The 19,962-nt window shown below is 42.8% G+C and overlaps 1 protein-coding gene across 3 annotated transcripts; it reads left to right on the top strand.

Moving 5' to 3' along the window:
• The first annotated feature begins 232 nt into the window (after positions 1-232).
• SLC25A33 (solute carrier family 25 member 33) lies at positions 233-18,306 on the top strand. Of its 3 annotated transcripts, none has more exons than XM_085509039.1 (7): positions 233-367; positions 9,301-9,480; positions 13,327-13,404; positions 13,662-13,762; positions 15,429-15,495; positions 16,850-17,133; positions 17,739-18,306. In XM_085509039.1, the coding sequence occupies exons 2-6, from the start codon at positions 9,434-9,436 to the stop codon at positions 16,863-16,865; spliced, it is 309 nt and encodes a 102-aa protein (XP_085365165.1). In that variant the 5' UTR covers positions 233-367; positions 9,301-9,433; the 3' UTR covers positions 16,866-17,133; positions 17,739-18,306. The 3 variants fall into 3 exon arrangements, with proteins under 3 accessions (XP_085365165.1, XP_085365164.1, XP_015738298.2); XM_085509038.1 differs by lacking the exon at positions 233-367 and adding an exon at positions 3,242-3,311; XM_015882812.3 differs by lacking the exon at positions 233-367 and adding an exon at positions 3,242-3,533.
• Positions 18,307-19,962: the final 1,656 nt, after the last annotated feature.

Raw genomic sequence — 19,962 nt, 5'->3', positions numbered from 1 at the left:
GCTCCTGGAGTGAATACCTACAGTCTGCAGAGCTCTTTATTTCAGCTCCCATAGGTGAAGGGCTCTGTGTGATGAAAGAGCAGACACCTCTTAGTGTGCCAAGAACTCAAATTTAGCAGACTGCTGAACCAAGAAAGAGATCGACTTTCTAACAGTATCCCAGCAGCATGGGAAATGGTGTGAGAGATTGGATGACATGCATGTAATAAGTAAATATTTCTCCTGTTTTCAGATCTATTCTGGAAGACGATGACAAGGAAGGAAAGCCAGTCCACTCACTTGAGGCGAGCAGATACAAGCCAAAATACCTCTTCATTTCACCTGGAAAAAGAAAATGAGTGTAAAGGTGATGACAGCCAAAAAGCAGGTAATATTTTTGCTGTCCAGCTTAAACCAGTGGGGTGCTCAGTGTTGATGGGTTTATTTTTGTGAGCTTCAGAAAAAGTTATTGCCACCTATTCTTTTTAGAAATCAAATCTCCTTTGGGATGTGTTTCATGGATAGGAACAGGAGCCACGAGGCAGGGTATTTCTGAATTGTCCAGAGAGGACGATAGTCTAATATAGGTAAAATGAGTTGCAGGCAGAGAAAATGCACAAGACCATCTTGTGTGCCTAATGCCTCCTGCCCTAAGGTGGTTTTGCTTCTAATTTTGATCTTATAGCGCTCTCTGCTGGGGAACGAGTGGTAGAGGAAAGCGCAGCTGCGAGTATTTAGTCTAGGAGGCAGACACGGATCTCAGGCTAAGGAATGATGCGCAAATTTAGCTTATATGTTTCTCCAGGAAGTTTTTACAACCTCCTCTGTCCCGCCGGTATAAACATGAATTAAAGGTTCTCCAGGAACTGGTGCAGCAATGCATGACAAAAATGTTTGGAGCCTTTAACCATGCTCAGGAAAGCAGCTGTTCTGTTGGGTGGCATCAATCTCCAGGCAAACAAGCTTCTATTACACATTTGTGCATATTGAGGTTGCTAGGTCAAGGCACCTAACTGGGGCTGTGTGTAACAAATCCTCACTGAGCCTGACAATACAATTAGGTTAGTCTTTTCTACCACGTTGCTGCTGGCAATGGTAAATAGGGTAAGCAGTAAATTTCATAATGATCATTTGCCACCTAGTGGAAAACAATGTTGTAGCATCAGTTGTTGCTCACCTAAGCTAGCAAAGAACCAGCTAAACTCAGATTTGGTGTCATGGGTTAGAAGGGGAACAGGGAGGTGCTGTGCTGCTGGCTTCCCTTATGGATATTTTCTATAGCTGATTCTCTTTAACATTTGTAAGACATCGTAGGATGCAGAACACACTTTAGACCAAAGGCTATAAACAGCCTAAGGTTTTCTGACCTTTGTCTGTCCTACCTTAGCCTCATAGAAACAAAGGAAATGGAAATCTGTCCCTACAGCTTTAATACTGGGAAGTACAACCTGATCTGTCTCCTGCATTCGTAACACCACCGCGACAGGCAGTGAACCGACTCCAAATGGCCGTGTTTAAAAGCAGCTCAGCTCTGGACATATCCTTCCCTGGGTCTCAGGGCTCAGGCAGCCCTGCTAGAAGTCCTTGTCCAGGCAGTTTGCTGGGAAGCTGTTTGATGAGTGGCTGCCTTGAGCCTACGCCTCCCTCACACCTCCCTGCGTGGGCTGCTGCCCAAGACAAAGAGCTCTTCCCTTCTATCTGGCAGCTGCACTTGCTCTTGTTTGGCCCTTTGCCTTGCAGACAAGCCCACTGCCCAGTTACCAAGCGACATTTGCAGAGCATGTACAGCATAAGGGCAGGGAGAGAGGAAAGGAACAGGAATAGCAACAGAAAAAAACAAGCTGAGGGAAAGGGCACCCATCACATGCGCACATTCTGCAGGATCAGATTCCCCCGCTTCTCTGTGCCTGTAAAACAGCTGACCAGACCTCTCATATGCCCCATTCACTGTTGTTCACAAACACTGATTTCCCTCTCTTTGCCCCCTATGTCAAACACATTTTCTTCTGCCCCTCAGGTTTCCTGTTTCCATGCTGTAAACCTGCTCAGGCTTCACCAACCCATTTGATCTAGGAGCTGTTTTCCCAAGTTTGTTGGTGGGTTGGAAATAACCTCCTGCCACATCCCAGCTCTCCACAGCTGGGTGTTTGTGCACATGTGTGCGCTGTGAGAAGGCCTGCTTTGTTTCTGTGGGACTGGGAGCATAACATTGTCGCCTTAAACTGGTTTTGATGTGGGGGACTGCATTGACCCACAATGCTCATCTGGTTTCAACCCCCCGTTATGTCCAGGGTCACCAACCAGCAGACCAGAATGACAGAATCACAGAATGACCCGGGTTGGAAGGGACCTCAGGGATCATGTAGTTCCAACCCCCTGCCTGGCAGGGCCACCAAACATACGCCTTTACTAGATCAGGTTGCCCAGGGCCCCGTCCAACCTGGTCTTGAACACCTCCAAGGACGGGGCATCCACAACCTCCCTGGGCAGCCTGTTCCAGGACCTAACCACTCTCCTAGTGAAGAACTTCCCCTAACATCCAACCTAAATCTTCCCTCTTTTAACTTAAAACCATTTCCCCGTGTCCTGCTATTGTCAGCCCTTTCCAAGAGTTTACTCCCCTCCTGGGAGTAAGTTCCCTTCAGGTACTGAAAGGCTGCAATGAGGTCACCCCGCAACCTTCTCTTCTCCAGGCTGAACAAACCCAACTCCCTCAGCCTGTCCTCATAGGGGAGGTGCTCCAGCCCCCTCATCATCTTCCTGTCCCTCCTCTGGACCCTTTCCAAAATCTCCATGTCTTTTTTGTACTGAGGGCTCCACACCTGGACACAGTACAACAGATGGGGCCTCACAAGAGCAGAGTAGAGAGAATCACTTTCCTGTCCCTGCTGACCACCCCTCTCCTGATGGAGCCCAGGATCCCTTTTGCTTTCCGGGCAGCCAGAGCGCACTGCTGGCTCATATTGAGTCTTTCATCCATCAGGACCCCCATGTCCTTCTCTGCCGAGCTGCTCTCAAGGCCCACTCCTCCCAGCCTGTACAGGTGCCGACCAGGCTGCCCAGAGCCACATCCAGCCTGGCCTTGAATGCCTGCAGGGATGGGACATCCACAATGCGTGTGTGCTTATGTGACTCCTGATCTTCTTGCATGTTAATGCGCACTAGGGTCGCGCTGCTTCCACTCATTACACGCAAACTCGCAGCCGCCGGAAGGAGGCGTTTCCTGCGCGTCTGTGCTGGCAGCGGGACCGGCCGTGCAGCCGGAACCCGAAGGGCAGCGCTATGGCGGGCGGCCCGCAGGAGAACACGCTGCTGCATCTCTTCGCCGGGGGGTGAGTGCGGAGGGGCTGCTCCCGAGGGGAGCTCGGTGGCCGTAAGAACGGAGGCCGGCTCCGCTCCCAGCTCCCGATGCGCTCTAAGGGCTCGCGGTTCGCGGTGCCGCGGCGATGGGCTGCTTTTAATTCAAAATCTCGTTCGGCTGGGTTCGGTTCTGGCTCGGTGCTGCCTTGCCGGCCCGGTGCGCGGTGATGGGCCGTGGCCGCACGGATGGAGGGGTGAGTGTGTGGGCTGCGATGTGCGGGAGCCTCCGGTTGGGGTTATATCGAATAGGGCGTGAGAAGGAAAGAAATTCTCAGTGAGAAGGAAAGGAAGAGGCAGAGAAGGAAAGGAAGAGGTAGAGAAGGCCCTGGTACCGCTGCATGATGGACCTGGCGTGCTGGGCTGCTGCTTTGTCTTTAATAAGAGCAAAAAAGAGCTTTTTTGCTCTTTCAAGGGGTTGTGAGGTTGTTGTTGTGTTGAGAGCCTGGGATGAAATAGACAAAAATGCCCACCCTTGTGAGATAGCCTCTAATTTTAGCTGAAGTCTGGTAAAAACGCTATGATGTATACATTAAATATATATATATATATAAAAAATCTAGCAAGAAAATCCCACCCACCTATTAGGCATGTAGTGGCTCTGTCTGTGTCAGAAATCTTTTCTTTAATGGTTTAAGCTAACTGAGCAGTGGGATATCTGTAGTGACTGCCAGCTGACAAAGTTCAGAAGCCCACATGAAATCTATTGTTGGAGTTGATCTGCTTAAATAGCAGACATTGCTGCTTCTGTTGCTAGACAGAGAGAGGAGGTTGGCCATGAAGCAGTAAGTTCATTTAATACAAATATTAAAGCCAACAAAGGCAAGGTTTTCAGGCACATGGCCTTTCCTCTGATGACTTCAATAGTTTTGCTATTGTAAGTACTGTCTCCTTGTTGTTTTTTCACTCTGCTGGATCCTGTGCAAGAAACTGGACCTGGATGTACCCATGCAGCCAGTTGGGATAGTAACCATGCCTGCCCAGAGCTCCAGGTGTCCTCATATAACTCCTCACACAATAAATTGGACTTGTAAACTCATTGGTGCTTGAATTTAGCCCTGAACATTCAACATCTTGCTTAGTTATTCTGTAACAGTCTCTTCTTTCTCTAGGAGACATCTTCTGTTCTGTAGCTGGGAAGTCATTAGGTCCAAGCTGGTTTTGATAGAGCATGGTTGGAAAGAATAGAAGCACAGCAGAAAATATCGTCCTGGCTTCTTGGTTATAATAAGATTGATCCATTTTTAAATCAACACTGAAAGTGTGGCGTGGAGGAGAGAGATGGGCTTTTAGGGCATACAGGCCTTTGCAGATTTATTATTGAATCTGATCCTTGTTCTGAACGTGTTATGGAGACATAGAAAAATGCACCGTCATTTGTCAGACTGTGGTATTACAGAAAGGACAATGAGATAGCAAATACAGTTTTTCTGCTTGTGCACCAGCTGATGCTGAGGTGTTTGCCCTGTGCATATAAGGGTTTATTTGTGTATAATGCATTACCTACCCACCTGCTTCCTCAGTCTTTCCAATACCTTTATGTTTGCACATCATGTCTTAGAGTACCCTTATAATAAACAAGCTGTATTGTGATGTCTTACCATACAGAACCTGCAGAACCAGGACCTTGGATAGAATTATCCCCTCCTGTAGAAGAAATGCTGGAAGCTCAGACCACATTATAAGTTGTGCAAGATGCTGAGCCATCCATGCTAAAATACTTTTTTACAGGTGAAGCTAGAGGAGCTCATTCACTTCAATCATTTTGCTAGGGATTTATTGGTAGTTTCCTGCCAAATGAGTGTGGGGTGGTGTGTCAGATCTCAAGGAAATGCAATTCAATTCCTTAAGTGTGCATAAAAAACGCAAGTCAACTTGCTTACAGATAGAAACAGAGTCATTGACTTCCTCTTGTTTGTCTGTTCATTTTAAGATTCGCAGTAATGACAGCAGACCAAAAGGTCTTGGGATATTGATGGGAAGAGGACTCTGAGGGCAGGAAGGGTTTCAGAAGCAACAAATAGGATTATGTTTATGTTGCACAACAAATGCAAGCTGCTTTCAAGTCTGGGTTCCTCCTCCTCTGCTGAAGTCAATGGAGTTCTTGCTTATTTTTGTTTGGGGAAAACTTTGGCTCAGGCGTCAGCAGAGGTGACTCCATTTTGTCTTTCCAGCTGTAATAATATTGTTTGCTACAGGGATTTGCCTTAAAGTGATCCTTAAAGGCAGAGCAAAAACTGAACCAACTCCTTACAGTGATTTATTTTGTACAGGTTCTGAGTGATGTCTGTTCTTGAACCTCACTAAGAGGTTTTTTGCTCAGACTAGAGAAACTTTTTATGAACAAAATCACATTTGTGACTTTTTCTGTCTGCTGTTGAGGCTTAACTCTGTAACTCCTTTCTGCTGTTGCTGTGGAAGGCGACCTGAGACACCAAGCAAAGCTTTAAGCCACCTGGAAAGGAGCTGGAAGAGTATTCCGGAAAGGATTGTTAAGTGATTTGATACTGACAAACCATGTGGGAGACAATATTTCTATCTGTAGAATGGAGAGAAGCAGCCTTGACCTGAAGTATTTGTTTCTGTTATGCTGCATATGGTCCAGAATAGCTCTTAAGCTGATAAGGAGATTTTCTGTCTTTGAGCCCCATATCTGGTTTAGGTTCTCATCTGCTTGATGATGATCAGCAACAGTGCATCAGGCTGAAGAATGCCAAGTGCTGGTAGCAATGCACACACCTGGTGACAGCTTTATTTGCTGGAGGTGCTTAATATCTCAAAACTGTAAAGAACAGTCTGTGTTGTTTTAAAGGTGAGTTCTCTATGGCTTCTGGGAATACAGCACCTCACGTTGTTTACACTCTTGATGATGCAATACTGAATATCAAACATGCAACCTGCTTCGCTGCTTATGGCCACGTCAGAAAAACAGAATGAAATCCCTATCACAAAGAAAATCAGGGGGAAAATGGCTCATCTTAGTTTGCCTTCAAGGAAAGCCGATGCAGTGATGCTGCAGTGCAGTGCTTTGTGCTGGTAGTGCCACTGAATTCAGCAGTCCTGCATCCATCAGAGGGGCCCAGTCAGTAGCACCAAATGAAATAATCCCTGCTCTTAATTAAGTTACTTGGCATCTTCTATATCAGTATCTCCATAAACAGCCCTTGGCTTGGGGTAATGAAACGTGCTTTTCTTAGTTCCTCTGTTTGAACATGACAACTCAGAGATCTGTTTTACTGCTCCAGTGGTAAAATCCACCTGGCTACTCGTATATCCAGGGGATGTATTTGTAGCCTGAAGTATAAATACCATTTTTCTGGCAGTTTGCAATAGGCCCAAGCTGATGCATTGTTGGGTGTCTCACACTGAAGGGATCTGTGTGTGTGTGATGCATGCAGAGCAGGGCTGGGAAGCCCTTGTTATGTGACTTGTTAAAGATGGCATACCCTGGTGTTTTGTTTCTAAGCACGTCTCTGCCTCTTGACTAAAGGCAGATGCAGAGATTGTTGGGCTTTTAGCAGGAGGGTAATTGTGCTGAACGCTGCTCACATCTCTGGAACTGCAGTTCTGCATGGTATCTCATTAAAAACCTCATCCTAATCAGAATTAAGGCTTAAAGCTGCAGTCAGGACAGAACCTCCATCTTCCCAAATCAAGTGTATTTGGCTGCATATTCACAGCTGAATCTTTCAGGGTTAGGGCTGTTTATGTAGCTGAGAGAGGCTGGCTGTTGTTTTTCCTTCCCACATGAAGGTATTTGGAACACCCTAGGAATACAAAGTGTTTCTTTTATGCACAGCATGTTATTCAGCCATCTTTCAGGGAACAGAGCAACACCAGGATATGATGGAAACAAATTCCCATGTGGAGAAAAATCTGCTCATCTGAACAAGATGTCCAATACGTCAAAGTCCCTAGTTGAACTATCTGCTGTGTATTTATATTTGGGGCATGATTTATGCATCCTATTGACATTCTGAGTACTGCTCCTTTAGATAATGTTTTTTTCTTAAATGGCATGTTGACAACATTAACTCTGATCTGTTAAAACTGATGGTGCAGATAGTGATTCATTGTGTTGAATATCAAGGGATTGCATATACATTCCCAGAGGTACTTAAATATTCAAGTCGGCATAAATTAACTGGATTATCAAACTGAAAGGATGGAATTCAAGAAGGGAGCCATGAAGCAAAGAAGACAGCTGATGCAGGAGGGAGCATGCCAGGGAGGCTCAAAAATGTGATGGCAAGATGTCACTGTAGCCTGAGCAGCTGGTGGGTCAGAAAAGGCAAATGGAATTTCAGCGTTCTGAGTTTATGGAGCATTACAATGAGAGTATTGTTCTGATGTTTATAAATGAGGATAGTAAACACAGTAGTGTAGGTGAATTAGCAATTAAGGAAATCAAGTGGTTTTCTTAGAACTCAGACTTGCTGTTTTCCTGAGTATGGTGATCATTCGAGTGTTCATTGTATACATTTATGTATTGGATGTATGTAGAGGGGAGAGTGACAGTGTGGATCTACAAAGGGAACCCTCAGAACACTTTGTCCTTGGATCTAAAGGTCTGAGATCTGGGAATGTGAAAAGTTTTGCTGGAGGAACAATTCCTGACCTTCCTGTTTCTTAGATCTGAGCTGAGGCATGAGAGCGACCTGAGGAGCATCTAACAAGACAGAAAGATAAACTGAAGTGGTACTGACAGAACAAAAGGCTTGTGTCCAAGCTCTCCTTCAGTACACAGAACATCCTGATGAGGTCTCTGTGAACACCGTCATTCTTGATCCAAGTGGCACACACCTAGTTCCATAAACAGCTCTGTGACTTTATTCAACACTCAAATCTCAGTGGTGTGAAAGAGATGAAGGCAAAGCACTTTCTTACAGGATTTGTCACAGTCAATGTAAAGATTTTCTCAAATTGGTTCTCTCTCCCTTAATCAGGAAAGAGGAAGGAGAAAGACCTTAGAGGAGAAACTCATTGAAGTGCTGCTGTTCAATCAGATTGTCAGGCTTGGTCATATCAGTTTATTCTTTTGGATAATTGTATCTGAAATGGAAAGACACTTAAATCACAAATTGACATTAACATCAAAAGAAGTGAAGCTGTTGACTCTTGCTGTTTTCCAAGGAAAGTCTAAACACAGATTTTTGAAGGAATAACATACTTAGATAATTGTTCAAACAAAGCAAACATCTCCTTGTCAGTTCCAAAGGAAACGCCTTTGGAAAAGGAAAAAAAAAACAACAGAAAACCAAACTCGCAAGTCTTCCCAAATCAAAACATGTTAGTGTAATAAAACTAAATCTAAGTTAACTTGTTCTTTTTAGCCATCCTCAGAATAGTGTTTAGTTGTCAGGTTTCGCAGAAGAGATGTTCAAATGTGGTTGAGGATCAGCGACAGAGCGAAATGTTTGACCAAGGTCGCTGATGAGAGTTGGGTCTCGTGCACTTGTGTGTTCTTGGCCCAGAGTCCTTTTTCTGAGCCACACTGACTGCATTAAGATGAGCATGGCCTCTGCAGCAGAACAGGCAGCTCTAATGTGATAGAAGTAATGGCTGCTGGTGGCTTTGCATCAGTGTAGTGGAACGTTCAGATATCATCCCAATCTCAGTAAGAAGCTGATGCATGATCCTCAATGTCAGCCTTAGCCTGCCTTCCTGGGAAAGATGTCATGAGAGAGGGTTTGGAACCTTATTTTTTGTGCAGTGTGGTACAGAACATTTAATTAATTGTGTGAAACTCTACAGTAAAAAAACCCTCACCCTTCCCCCAGGGCTTGGGAACAGTCTCCCTTGCCTGATGTGGAAACAGCTCTGCTTCCTGTTAATTTATCCACAGTGTGGAGCATTTGGGGTCAGTTATTCAGTTTTTTATTTATGCCGTAGTGCTCTTGTGACTTGTTGTATCCGTGCAGCTATATTTTACTGACTGTCTTCTATTTAAATTGTGTTTTACAGATGTGGCGGAACAGTTGGCGCCATCTTTACTTGTCCCTTAGAAGTAATAAAGACGAGGCTCCAGTCTTCAAAACTAGCCTTTCGGACTGTCTATTACCCACAAGTCCAGCTTGGGACCATCAGTGGTGAAGGAATGGTCAGGCCAACATCTGTTACACCTGGGCTCTGTAGTGTTCTTAAGTGAGTACTGTTCCTCTGGTCCTTTGATATTAATTGACACTACTGATCTGAGTCTTGATTCCTCAGTTCAAACAAGGAATGCATATTTTGCTCCAGAATTGCACTGCAAGGATACATGTCAGTTGGGCTTTTGGATTCAGCAGTAGAACGATCAATTATTCTTTTAAATCTGCATAAAGTTCCTGAGTGTTCCTTTAAGCTTCCACAGAATTATTTCTAGCACTCAGAAGCTTTCTAAAGCACATTGATTTGGGTAAGTGTCTGGGAGTGTTATTTTTAATCTACTTTTGAGGGGTTTTTTTGTAGTTATTACGTTCTAGGAGTCAATACACACTGTGTACTCCAAGCCTTATGTTTAACATGCTTTAACTTGCAAGAACTATCAAAATATTCTGGAAGAAAAGGGTTTTTTTTTTCTTTTCTTTTTTTTTTTTTCTTTCAATAACAGGAAGACTTTGAACAACAGAGCAGGTAATCCTTTCTAGTTGGGGCCAATTCTTGGCACTGTGGTTGAAGGACTGAATGAACTATGCACTCTGGCTTTCCTGGAGCCATTCCCAGTTTTCCTTGAGTAGCTGGAATGATACTTGTTACTATTGCTGCCCATGCTATTTAACAGGTTGATGAAGTAAAGTTTTGATTTCTCCTTTTTTGGAGCTTCATTTAAAGGTGAGAGTCTGCAGCCTTTCCCCCTCCTTAATGGGCCAGTGTTGTAATGAGGTTTCTGATTCTCTGTGTTTTGTGATGCATACCAGTCAATGATCCATCTTCAAAACTGACCCTACTGGGGAGGTCTTGAATGAAAGATGTGGACAGATCAGAGAGCTGGGCAATCACCAACCACAGGGAGTTTAAAAAGGGCAAGTGCTGAATTCAGCATATAAGAAGGGGCAACCCTGTCTATAAATGCAGTATTGGAAGGCCACAGTGAAGTTTCTCTGGAGCCTTCTCTCTCCAGGCTGAACAAGCCCAGCCTGTCTTTGTATGAGGGGTGCTTTAGCCCTCTGATCATATGTGTGACCCTGCTCTGGACCTACTCCAAAAGATTCTGTGCTTCTTTTTTATCAGGGAGCCCCAGACCTGAATGCAGTACTTTGAATGGGGACTTACAAGGGTAGAGAGGGACAACCATCTCCCTTAACCTGTCAGGGCACCCCTCTTTTGATGCAGCCCAACTTGGCTTCCTTGAACCTCATTAAGATCACATGGATCCACCTTTTGAACTTGTTGAGGTTCCTTCAGGAGGAATCCCTTCCTTCTGTATTAACTGTGCCTCTCAGCTTGGTGTCATCCACAAACCTGCTGAGGGTGCACTCTATTGCATCATCTATGTGCCTGATAAAGGTGTTAAAAAGTACCAGTCCAAAGACAGACTCCTGGGTAACAGCACTTGCCACCAGCCTCTACCTGGACGCAGAGCCATTGACCACAGCCCAAAGTTATGGTTCAGACTGCATTGAGTTTATTTGGATCACTGAGCACATCACTGGGTAACGCAGAATGGTCCTGCTTAGATCAGGTAATAGAAATGCCAAAGAAAATACTGACTAGCAAACAAGTTGAATGATTTATGTAAGGCCAACACACTTGGCAGGTTGCCTGAGGAGAAGCTGCACAGTTATGTAACAGTACAGTGCTAACTCATATTCCCTGCAGAACGAGATGCCTAGAGTCATTCTGGGACTTGAGTTTCTATTATAAACAGAGCTTCTTTCCCATGCCAAACACTTTGTATAATCAGTGGTGAATCTACAGCAATTCGTGACCAAAAATATTACTCAGTGCCAATTGCCTTCGATTTTCTTCTCCTTTCCCTTTTTACTTTTTTGCCTTGCAGCACTGGACTAAAGGCAGCTGTTACTAAAGGAAATAATGACTTAGACATGGGAGGCTATTAGTTAATATGTCCTTTTTTTCTCTGAGATCTCCCTTTTGGGGGAGAAGAAATGGCTTAAAATTAAGTCAACCTTTTAATGTATTTATTAAGCTCATTAAATTTGGTTGACAAATGTTGATTTTCACTTCACCCCAGAATTTCTGTGCTGTCTATGACCTTGGTTTCATTTGACTTGAGGAATTGCTCAGCTGCATCTATCACCACGTTTTTGACCTATTTAGTCCAGAGGATTAAGAAGTGAGAATGAAATCATGCAATCTGATATTCCCTTGCTGACAGTGTCTGTGAAGTACAGGTGGTGCTATTGATTGTGATCTTTCTGATGCAACACAAACCTATGAAGAAAGAGGAGTAGGTTAGATCTCCTGTACTCTCATACCCCTTTCTCAATTCTGACTGTACATATCTGGCCAAACTGGATGTGACTTAGATCCTCTCTTTTAGGAAAACTATGTCTGAGGAAGCAGCCCTTTAGAGCCCTACATATAGAATTGTTCTATGAGACTTAATGATGCTGAATATATGAAAGCCCCTTAACTGCTGTAAATAGAAAAAAAGTAGGTACTCAGGAGGGCAGGTTAAGCCTGCTGCTGTATAGAAGCACTCCAGAAGGACAGGCTGTTTTTGTCTAATCCCTTTAAGATTCTCATGAGTCACCCCAGCTGGAAGCTGCAGTCGTGACTGTTAAATGACAAAGAAGGAGTAGTTGGTGGATCTGTCTCCTTGGAGACACTCAGCTCTGGAGTTTACACAGAAAGTTCTACTTCACTGCAGAAAAAAAACCCACCACATTTCAGGAGCTCCTGTGCATCTTCTTCTGCCTAATGAGCTTGTTTTGGGAATCTGCATGGAACATTCCCAACAGTGCTAATGACCTAGAAAGCAAACTCTGAGAACTGGACAGTACAAACAGATGCACGTGAACTTCCCCTGGAACCTGGTGTTATCTGGATTTTATTGCATGGTTTTCACGTGATGAGCCTTTCTTTCTGTTGAGGTCTAGTGTAGCAGATTGTGCACTGAGCCCCAGTGATTACTGGACCATCCCTGGCTCTCACTGGTGAATACTTGGTTGTTTACCGGTGTTTGGGTGTTAATTCAATCCTTCTGAATGTGTCCTCTGCTAATAGGGCAAATAATTGTGTAAGATTAAGTCTTTTTCAGTGAGGCACCTGAGCAAGCACAGGGCTTGACAGGACTATCATAGAAGTCCTAGATGAACATGTCTTCCAAGATATGGGGAGAAAGAAATGGAAGTGGCTGTGGAAACTTAGGCTGTAGCAATTGCAGAACTACAGGAAGACATTATGTGGTTGTTGTCCTGCTTTACACCTGGTCATGAAATCTGGTGACGCAAACTCTGTAGTTTGTAGCATCCTTTAGAATGATGCTATGAACTCTTCTGAATGCCCTCAAAATGAGGACAGTTACTCTGAACTACCAGGGAGAACAGCTTGTGGAAGGGTGCAGCACTCAGCTTCCACTCTGGGAAAAAAATGCCACTAATAGTGAAAGGGGAAAGAGTGCTGGTAGCTTTGAATCTTTCTGTGCCTCTATTCAGGCAGCAAACTCCTCAACTGCTTAAATTTCTTGGATACAGAGTGACAAAAGTATTCTTTGTTCTTCGGTCAGCTAGTGTTGGGTTCTCTGTGAAGCTATTGAGTTTGATTTCTTTCAGCTTTCAGAAATGGAAATCATAACCTTCTGTCATATGACACACATTCACCTGTAGTGCACTGAAGTCTTACAGCACAGTGGTGTTTATTCAGTAGTGTATAATCCTGCTAATTTTCTTCCAACTCTTTTGTGCAGTTTGGAAACTAGTAAGTTCACAATTAACACTGACTTCTTTAGCACAGTTTGTTTGGCTGACTGTCTGCCAGAACAAAAAGCGTAACTTCTGACCTAAATACTATCCCTTTTCTTCCTCTGTTTGCTTTTATTTTAAGGTCGATTCTGGAAAAAGAAGGACCAAGGTCACTCTTCCGAGGTCTGGGTCCAAACTTGGTTGGAGTTGCACCATCGAGGTAAATAGTTAAGCTGTTGCTAAAAGACACATTTAAAGCATCAACCCAAATGTTGTAACCCATTCACAATGTAGAAGAATAGGTCATAGAATTATCCCATCCATAAACTGTGCTTTGCAAAGCATCAGACTGCACAGCTTTCGGGTCTTTTTAGAGAGTCTTGTTTTTTCTAGGGCAGGTAATAACTGCAATGTACCTAACTTGATGTCATGCGTATTATATTGCTTTTCTTCTGTTCTTTGTTTGTTTTTCCACAGAGCTGTCTATTTTGCATGCTACTCCAAAGCCAAAGAGCGATTTAATGGCATTTTTGTACCCAACAGCAACATTGTGCACATCTGTTCTGCAGGTTCTGCAGGTATGTGTTTGTAATTCACTTTCCATACAGTCTGCAGCAATACTCCAGCATCCAGCCCCTTAACAGCAGCTGCCATGTTGGTATCTGCATGGCTCTGAGATGCACCTTAATTTTTTCAATTGTGTATTCCAAGCTGTTATCAATACAAGTCTTGTTCTGTCTCTCTCAGTAGCTAGAAAATGAATGGAAGTTATCATAAGATATAGACTGGACTTTCAGTCTGTCAGTCCAGGCTGATAGATCTAATTCCTGACTGTGGTCTGTGGATAATTGTGACATCTGTACAAGCTTCTAGATCTAGAAAACATTATAATAGAGGATTTACTTTCCAGGAAATATATCCAGCAATCATCTCCATAAAAGGGTGAGATCAGGAGATGTAGCTGAGATCATGAAACAGCAATATATGTAAGGTGCTCTTAATGAGCCAAAGTTCAGAGACTATAAATAAAATCTGTGAGCCTGGAAACATCTCGTTCTCTCACAAACAGACAGGAGTACTTGGCAGGATTGCTTTGGAGACTGTTAAGGAACACACTCTGAAGAGTTTAACTTGGTGTTTCATAACATGACTAAAAAGGGGTAAATTTGCTCTTCTTAGCATCCAATTTGAATAACCACCTATCTAAAGTTTGTAGCAAAGCTTTTGCACATGTTTGTGCCAATGTACCAGTTGACAATACAGTCATACGCTGTTGGCACAGTGCTTTCTCAACAGTACCCTTGTGACTAAGTTATGGCAGTGTTCTTTATTTGTTTAAACTTCAATGGTTCGGCCACGTTGAGCATTGAGGAAGGGTTTTAGGAATTGCTGGCACAAGTGAAACTGATAGAAACATGTGCTTGAATGTCTTTCTAATTGAAGACTTTCAATGTTAGTGAAATATTCTAAAATCAGCTTTTGGAGGAAGCCAAACATAGACTTCACAGAGCTTGATCCCAGGAGTTTGCTAGCTCTGAGCTTACCTTATTTGCAGAGGAACCATTTTACTGTTCGACACCTCAAAATGTTTCTGGGTTCTTGTTTGCTAACTGAGGATAAACTTTTGTTCCAGCTGAAATGCTACAAAAATATCTCTGGACAGTTTAAAGCAAAAATTAATAGACATCAGCAAACTTTTGATACTGTTCTAGCCAAATTACTTTGGTTTGTTGTATTTTTTCCTCCCAGGATAAGGAAATAGCTTGTTTTTATTGGAAGAATACTGCAGAACAGCTCCACTAATTCAAGTATCAGTCAGCAGAGCGATCCTTGAAAACGTTTGCCAAACTAACCCCATAGTTGTGGGTGGATTCAGTTAATGAGACAGCTCAATGGCACCACCTAGAGCCTTGGGGAAAGCAAGAGACTAATAAATGCATGTTTCCCCTATCTGGTTTTCTAAAGCACAGTCAGTAAGTAAGCTGTCTTGCCTGCAGCAGTCTTTGGAAACACAAAGTACTTAGGTACAAAAAGGAAAGAGCCCTTAAGGCCATTGGTTGATACCTTAATATATTTCTCTGGCTGGAGACAGGTTTGAAGCTACACACCTGTATGTTTGAAACCTCTGCAGCTGGTAACTAGAGCTGTCACTGCACAGTGTTATTTAGTTCATGCTTGTTTGAACAATGGCAATAGACTGACCTGAATTCAGCTGTACTTCTCTTTTTCTTTTCACTTTTTCAGCCTTTATCACAAATTCCCTGATGAATCCTATATGGATGGTGAAAACCAGAATGCAGCTGGAACGAAAGTAAGTAACTGAAGGAGATGGGGTGCTGCTAAATGGCTAAGAGAGCCTCTGGAAAACTCTGAAAAACTTAGATGTTTTTTTCTGGTAGCTGTTTAGACTTTGGTAGATCTTGTTCTATTTCCCTAGTTCTCACTTTCATCTTTGAAGCTACCAACCTGGTCATGCTGGATATTTAGGTTTTGGGTGTTGGTTTAATCTGACTCACAGCTTCTACAGAGGGATGTGGAATCTGCCTCCAGCCTGAGTTAGATTCATGTTTTGGTTCCACTGTAAAATTCCAGTAAATTTAGGCATAGCATTAATTAGACCTCAGATCCTGCTTTAAGAAGTCTTCTGAACCTCAGGGGTTGGTTTTGAGGCTGAATACATCAGTGACTGAAGCTCTCTGATACAGCAGTAATAGAGGATATGGAAAGGTCAGGGGAGCTCACGTGGGAAGCCAAACATGGCTTGGAGTCCTTGTCCCACTTGGCAACATCTCCTGTGCTGGCCTTAGACCATACAGATACGTGTATTACAGCAACACACCACGGTTGCTGATAGGCAGTTAGGAGCAGCAAGAGTAATGTTTTTCAAATTCTAATGAAGCAGGATTTGTTTTCGAACATTGCATAAAGTGTTCGAGAGGCAGCAAGAATCTGTTGCAGTGGTTTAATGTTCTCATACTTCCTTCAGCACTGTATCACAGTTAACCGTACCTCCTGAAGGCAGAGAGGGAATTGGACAGTAATATCTTCCAGTTGAGCGATTCACGGTCACTGGTAGATATTGAAGCAATGAAGGATACAGGTAATAACATGACTCCTTCGAATGGAGATTCTTTCCTGCAAGGATGTCTTATGTGAAATAAGCAAGATCCTTTAAGACACCATCACTTATAAATAATGTATAAGCCTCAATTCCAGCACTTCACAGGGTGTCACCTTGGAACAGAATGCTGCCTTATTAAAATGAAAGATTTTTCCTCGTGTAGGAGACTTATGTCTGTTGGCCTGCTGAAGATAGCTTTAAGTGGAATTAGTAGCTTAATATAAAGCAGCATCTCTTCAGTACTTGTAAAGCGTTGATGTGAGCTGTCACAGACTAGTTAGCGCTGGAGCTGTAGGAATTATTACACATATGTATGAATTTGCAGAGCCAAGTGTGCATTCTCAGCATAATAGTCCTGCTCTATGCAGCTTTCTTAGATGATATTTGAAGTAAAACTTGGTAGTGAACCATTCTGTAGTATTGAAAAGGATTGAAAGCCATCAGTTCTTGTTGGTTTATTTTTGGTGTTGTGTTGTTTTGTTTTAACCTTTGTTCTCATTCTGGGCTCATTATATTTTCTGGTTTTTGTTGTTTTTGTTTTTAGAGTCAGAGGTTCATAACCAATGAATGCACTGCAGTGTGCCAGATATGTTTACCAGATGGAAGGTATCCGTGGTTTCTATAGGGGCCTGACTGCCTCCTATGCTGGGATTTCTGAGACCATTATCTGCTTTGCTATTTATGAAAGTTTAAAAAAGCACTTAAAGGAAGTCCAGCTGCTCTCTTCTTCTCCTAATGGAACCGAAAGGAGCTCCACAAACTTCTTTGGACTGATGTTTGCTGCTGCTGTTTCCAAGGGCTGTGCCTCATGTATTGCTTATCCACACGGTACGTTAACTTTTCCTTTTGTGACTGCAGAACAGCTGTTGCCTCTAATACAAGGCAAACGATGAGTTTTATGGTTGTAAAATTCCTGTCTGTGGAATTTGAGAGTAATTGTTTAGAAGAACAAATAGGTGAATAAATTGGTGAAGGTTTGTTTTCTGATCATCTGGTTATCTGAATTCACACCTGAAGCAATTCAAACTCAGAAAAGGATGCATGCATGCAAACTGAGTGGTGAGAAACACTCAACGAGTGAAGAGTGGTGTGTCTGGATAAATGAGTGAATGCCATGAGTGAATGTCACTGTGGTTTTATAGAGCAATTTTGGCTACGTGAGTATCAGTGAAGTGTTTCATTCTGTAGCAGCTCGACCAAGCAAATAATCCATTTCTTCCACATGGAAGGGCACCCCTCTTTGACTTTCCTTCTTGCCTGAAGGAGGACACTGCATGCAGGAGGATTTCATGTCTGAAAGCCCTGGCTAGCAGGCAGTGGGTGCAGGGAAGTTTTAATGTCCCTGGGCCTTGCATACCTTTCTTTGATCTTGGCGTGTTTCTGACAAGGTGCAAGTCTTGCTAACTTTGGGCTCTTGTTTGACTTTTCTGTAGAGGTCATACGGACACGACTGCGAGAAGAAGGCACGAAGTACAAGGCGTTCATTCAGACAGCACGGCTGATAGCACGTGAGGAAGGCTATCTTGCCTTCTATAGAGGACTTTTTGCCCAGCTTATCCGGCAAATACCAAACACAGCCATTGTGTTGTCCACGTATGAGTTAATTGTGTATCTGTTAGAAGACCGTGTAAAGTAGCAGAGCCAAGACTGCTGCTACTGACTGTAGACCAATTTCTTCATTGAACAAATTGTCCTTAATGACTGATACAGGTTACATTGTTGGTGGAAGAACTACAGGTCTGTGATCACCTGCTGGATGTTTTCCTTTTGGATTCATGCTTTCTGAAAGGTTTTGAGTTGTTAACATTAATAGTTAATTATAACTTTTTTTTTTTTTTTAACTTAATGATAATTAAGCAGCTACTAAATTAAATTACACTATTTAATTTAAGTATATGTTTGTCCTTTTCCTTAAGCACAGCCATTGTGGTCTAGGAATGTACCTCATACCATCAAGTGGTCTCTTGGACTGATGTTCATTAAAACTGTATTAAAACTGAAGAATTGGCTTGGAAGTTTGAAACTTAGTCTTCCTACCACTACTGTCGTGTCATTTTTTAGCACTACTTTCTACTGTGGAGCTGTTTTTTCTGTTGGATTTTCCTTATTTTTTGGTGCTAGGAACCTGGAAAGTAGAAGAGAGGATAAGATTGGTCTCAAATGCTACAGACTGTGAATGCAGTTCTGGATTTCACGGCATTCAAGAATAATTTATTTCATGTCTTTGTAGAGCAGCACTGCTAGTGGAACTGAGAACTGTTATCTCTTGGTCATGTCACTGGAGTTACCACCAAAAAACCCATAAAGCCTGTGTAGATATTTTCTTTGTCATCATTTGATTTCTTTAGAGAATGAAATAAGAAGGATCTGCCGGTCTTGTGCAACAGTGCTCACATTTCCCATTAACACAATATCTGCCCACCCCCCCCCCAAAAACACAACATCAAAAGGGAATTCTTCAACAGTGCTCATGATATAGTTCTTACCTTTCAGTTATAAATAAAATATCTTACATAGTTGATCCGATCGGTCCTCTTGTGAACATTAAAATGTACTTCTAATTTCAGTAATACCTTCACTGCTGGTATTGCAGTAGTAACTTGTAATTAAAAGATAGTCTGTGTAATAATTGCTGTGAGCAGGATAACATATTTGAGAACTTAAATCAGAAGATCTGTGTTTTGCTTTGGTTCTTCTGTTCTCTCCTATTCATTAGTGTCATTTGCTTTGACAGCTGAAACAAACACGGCAGCATTTGAGCCCAGCTTCAGTCCTCCCTGCTGTTGAACTGAACAATAAGCTTCTCATCATCTGAGCAGGTGTTGAGCTCTTGAGCATAAGCAAGTGTTCATGGACATCTTTGACTTCAAGGAGCATATACAGCAGGGATGTTTTTCGGACTTGGAAGGATCATGCAGAGCATTAAGAAACAGCATGTTAGTGAGTAGGGCTGTCTTTTATAAGAGAAAGCTTTCAGGTTAATATTTGGTTGCAGAAATACAATGAATTTGAACCTAGCTGAACCTAGCTGGTGACTGGTACATGATGTCATATTCGACATCAGCGTGATGGAGGAGCACAGTGCAAATAGGGTAAAATGTGTATGTGCCTCATTATGAGGCAAAACAGTGCAAAAATAGCTGATTTCTATTATGTTTCACTGAAAAGAATATATCATGTTACCCTTAAGCTAAAATAAGAAACATTTGAGTAACTAAAAACTGACATGGAGATGATGCCATCTTTAATGGAGATGATGAGCAGCAAAAGCTTTACTCTCCCTATAGAAGTCAGAACTGTCACATAGTGCTGCTTCTATTTTTAAGAACCAGGGCACTGGTGGTGCTGCTGCTCTGAAACTTCTGAGCTTTGCTGTCTTGAATTAGTATTCCTGTGTCGTCACAGCTCTCTCAGACAGAGTTAGCCTGATGTGCAGACTGCTTTAGAGCAGTCGTTTAAGAATGAGGGGACTAAATGATACTTCCCAAAAGCCATATGCTAAAAGATGTGCCTGCCTTTGGCCAACCACGACTGCCTTGACATCCCTCTAAATGGCCTGTTCACTGAGAGCTGTGATACTTGTATTGTGACTGTGCCCCTTGTCAGCATTTTTAATTACTTTTGCACAAGTTCTTTATTAGTTCCTTTAAGAAGGAA

The sequence above is a fragment of the Coturnix japonica genome, chromosome 9 (assembly GCF_054131305.1).
Source record: "Coturnix japonica strain WE chromosome 9, WE-NBRP24, whole genome shotgun sequence".
NCBI classification, from domain to species: domain Eukaryota; kingdom Metazoa; phylum Chordata; class Aves; order Galliformes; family Phasianidae; genus Coturnix; species Coturnix japonica.
Note: the sequence above shows the minus strand (reverse complement) of the source record. Positions and strands in the feature narration are given on the sequence as shown.

Excerpts from the sequence above, each read along its gene's own strand:
- SLC25A33 (XM_085509038.1), top strand. The coding sequence starts at position 3,262 with ATGGCGGGCGGCCCGCAGGAGAACACGCTGCTGCATCTCTTCGCCGGG. Across the intron at positions 3,312-9,300 it reads CTGCATCTCTTCGCCGGGGG|ATGTGGCGGAACAGTTGGCG; the intron begins GTGAGTGCGGAG and ends TGTGTTTTACAG. Across the intron at positions 13,405-13,661 it reads GTTGGAGTTGCACCATCGAG|AGCTGTCTATTTTGCATGCT; the intron begins GTAAATAGTTAA and ends GTTTTTCCACAG.